Source organism: Papaver somniferum, chromosome 5 (genome assembly GCF_003573695.1).
Source record: "Papaver somniferum cultivar HN1 chromosome 5, ASM357369v1, whole genome shotgun sequence".
Taxonomy (NCBI): domain Eukaryota; kingdom Viridiplantae; phylum Streptophyta; class Magnoliopsida; order Ranunculales; family Papaveraceae; genus Papaver; species Papaver somniferum.
In genome coordinates this window covers 59,907,161-59,910,453 of record NC_039362.1, presented here as the reverse complement: position 1 = coordinate 59,910,453, position 3,293 = coordinate 59,907,161, and the positions used below count along the sequence as shown (strand labels likewise).

At 37.1% G+C, this 3,293-nt stretch overlaps 1 protein-coding gene across 1 annotated transcript; it reads left to right on the top strand.

Moving 5' to 3' along the window:
* Positions 1–481: 481 nt before the first annotated feature.
* LOC113281674 (tubulin alpha chain) lies at positions 482–2,754 on the top strand. Its single transcript, XM_026530459.1, has 4 exons — positions 482–732; positions 1,052–1,286; positions 1,366–1,736; positions 1,867–2,754. The coding sequence occupies exons 1-4, from the start codon at positions 640–642 to the stop codon at positions 2,518–2,520; spliced, it is 1,353 nt and encodes a 450-aa protein (XP_026386244.1). The 5' UTR covers positions 482–639; the 3' UTR covers positions 2,521–2,754.
* Positions 2,755–3,293: the final 539 nt, after the last annotated feature.

The following is a 3,293-nucleotide window of genomic DNA, read 5'->3' as shown; positions in this document are numbered from 1 at the left end:
CTACTAGTAGTTACTCTGATAAGCTTCTCCAAAGTGACAAACACAGATATTACGCCTTGGTATGGCTAGTTCCTCTGTCCCGGTTCTATAAGCCCATTTGACGCCAGTTGCACCGTTATCAACTTCAAATTTGTGCAGACTCTGGTCAAAAAAATAGTGCCTTCTTTATCGCTAATAAGTTTAAATCATCCATGCCAATCAACTAAGCCAGCAAAGCCAACGGCGATCTAGCCCGCTGAGTGTGTCCCCGCATACCAAAAGTGTGAGCAACTGAGCATTGACTGAGATTTTGAATTCAAAACCCTAAAATTTGACAGCTAATAAGACGAGAATCCCGAGATCCACGACCAAAAAAAAGATTCCTATCCAAGAGCGGCAAAAAAATATCGAATTCAAAATTTGAATTCCATTCCCCTCTCTCTCTCTTCTCTCAAACGGTTATTTACTCCCACCTCTGCATTATATAAGCCCTCTTTATTCCTCTCTCATTCCCACTTTCTTTGATCTTTCCCTATTTCCTCTTCTACCCTTTGCCCTAATTTCTTCTCTCAAAGGCGTCTTCGTATACGCCTTTGTTTTTCATTTCATTTCTCGATCTCGCCTCAGTTTGTCTTGTTAATCACCAAAACCTAATCGAAAATGAGAGAGTGCATTTCAATCCACATCGGTCAAGCTGGTATCCAAGTCGGTAACGCTTGTTGGGAACTTTACTGTCTTGAACATGGCATTCAGGTAAGATTTCCCTTTTCTTAACCCTGTTCTTTGTTTTTCCTTCAAATCCATCTAATACTATGTAGATCTGTATGTATACATGGTTTTATTTTGGATTTATTATGAAGTATAGTTATTATACTGCGAAAAGTGCTTTAATCTTGTGTTTCTGTATGAAGTTTAGTGTTTATGCTGCAAAAACTGCTTTAATCTTGTGTTTCTGTATGAAAACTGATTTAATCTTGTGTTTCTGCATGAAGTTAGTGTTTATACTACAAAAACTATTCAAGATTTGTATGATTTCTCTATTTTGTGTTAATATATGTTGTTGATTTTGTAGCCTGATGGACAAATGCCCAGTGACAAAACAGTTGGAGGCGGCGATGATGCTTTCAACACTTTTTTCAGTGAAACTGGTGCAGGCAAACATGTTCCTCGTGCTGTCTTCTTAGATCTTGAACCTACTGTTATTGATGAAGTTCGTACTGGAACTTATCGTCAATTGTTCCATCCTGAACAACTCATTAGCGGGAAGGAAGATGCTGCTAACAACTTCGCTAGAGGTCACTACACAAGTAAGTAAAAACACCAAACCCTAACTTTGACTTTAGTCTTTCGATTTTGACTGATTTGTGTCTGTTTATGTTTGTGTAGTTGGAAAAGAGATTGTAGATCTGTGTTTGGACAGGATCAGAAAGCTTGCTGATAACTGTACTGGTTTACAAGGCTTTCTTGTTTTCCATGCTGTTGGTGGTGGAACTGGATCTGGTCTTGGATCTCTATTGCTTGAGAGGCTTTCAGTTGATTACGGGAAGAAATCCAAACTTGGGTTTACTGTATACCCTTCACCTCAAGTTTCCACATCTGTTGTTGAACCTTACAACAGTGTTCTTTCAACTCATTCTCTATTGGAACACACTGATGTGTCCGTGCTGCTTGACAATGAAGCTATCTATGACATCTGCAGAAGGTCCCTTGACATTGAAAGACCTACTTACACCAACCTTAACAGGCTTGTTTCTCAGGTATATTAACTATTGATTGTTTAATGGTTTATATATAATGTGTATCCCATTTTAATTGGTTGTTTAATGGTTTTACATACAATGCATATCTTATTTTAGCTCAGTCTAATCTCTTTCTGCTGTATTGCAGGTTATTTCATCTTTGACTGCATCACTTCGATTTGATGGAGCCTTGAATGTGGATGTGACAGAGTTCCAAACCAATTTGGTTCCATACCCACGTATCCATTTCATGCTTTCATCATATGCACCTGTTATCTCAGCTGAGAAGGCCTACCATGAGCAGCTTTCAGTTGCTGAAATCACCAACAGTGCATTTGAACCATCATCTATGATGGCTAAGTGTGATCCTCGTCATGGTAAATACATGGCTTGTTGTTTGATGTACAGAGGTGATGTTGTACCAAAGGATGTTAATGCTGCTGTTGCCACAATCAAGACTAAGAGAACCATTCAGTTTGTTGATTGGTGTCCTACTGGATTCAAGTGTGGTATTAACTACCAGCCACCAACTGTTGTTCCTGGTGGAGATTTGGCCAAGGTTCAGAGGGCTGTCTGTATGATTTCCAACTCTACAAGTGTTGCTGAAGTGTTCTCCAGAATTGATCACAAGTTTGATCTTATGTATGCCAAACGTGCCTTCGTCCATTGGTATGTTGGTGAGGGTATGGAAGAGGGAGAGTTTTCTGAAGCTCGTGAAGATTTGGCTGCTTTGGAGAAGGATTATGAGGAGGTTGGTGCTGAATCTGCTGAAGGTGAAGATGATGAAGGCGATGAGTACTGAGTTGGTTTTTAGTTCTGAGTTGTTATCAACCAATTGACTCATTGGTCTGTAATGAAAGTTGGTGGGTTTGTTCTTGCAGTTTAACTGAGTTAGTTGCTTATGTTAGTTTTTGTGCTTTAACTTCTTTAGGTTTATTCCTTGTGGTGTTTTATCTAATGCGAGGATCACCTGGCATTAGATATTATGACTTTATTTCACTTTAATGGGAGATTTTAGGATTTTATTTCACTTCAATGAATGTGTTGGAAAATTTTCTTTGCATTTTTTTTTAGTAGAATATACTACCTTTCCTAATACTTCAATGAATTTGTATCATTGGAAATCATTTTAAAATACCTATCTAATGAATATAATAATATAATAATACTTCAATAAATGAATATAATAATACTACCTTTCCTAAAATTTGTATCATTGGAAAGCATTTTAAAACACCTACCTAATGAATATAAATATAACTATTAAATTTTACATATTTCTTATAATAATACTAATCTATTACTCCACTTATTTATGGTATAGGTCATCTAACTAGGGACGGAGGGAGTATAGAAATAAGCCTATAACTATTGTATAGGATTAGGTTGTAGTTTAACTTTGTATGTGCTTTTCCACCTTGCTGTTTAAATTTTCTATGCATCTTCTCTTTTTAATCAGATTTAATGTCTCCATTTGAATGGGAACTGAACATTTCATGGATGCATGTTCACTACAATATTGAGAAAGCCCAGTTCACCTATGTAGTATATACTGGCCATCATTGCATTGTGCTT

What these genes read in the sequence shown, in the direction of transcription:
- LOC113281674 (XM_026530459.1), top strand. Translation starts at nt 640, where the DNA reads ATGAGAGAGTGCATTTCAATCCACATCGGTCAAGCTGGTATCCAAGTC. An exon ending in CGCTAGAGGTCACTACACAA is followed by an intron (nt 1,287 to 1,365) that starts GTAAGTAAAAAC and finishes ATGTTTGTGTAG; the next exon opens with TTGGAAAAGAGATTGTAGAT. An exon ending in TTAACAGGCTTGTTTCTCAG is followed by an intron (nt 1,737 to 1,866) that starts GTATATTAACTA and finishes GCTGTATTGCAG; the next exon opens with GTTATTTCATCTTTGACTGC.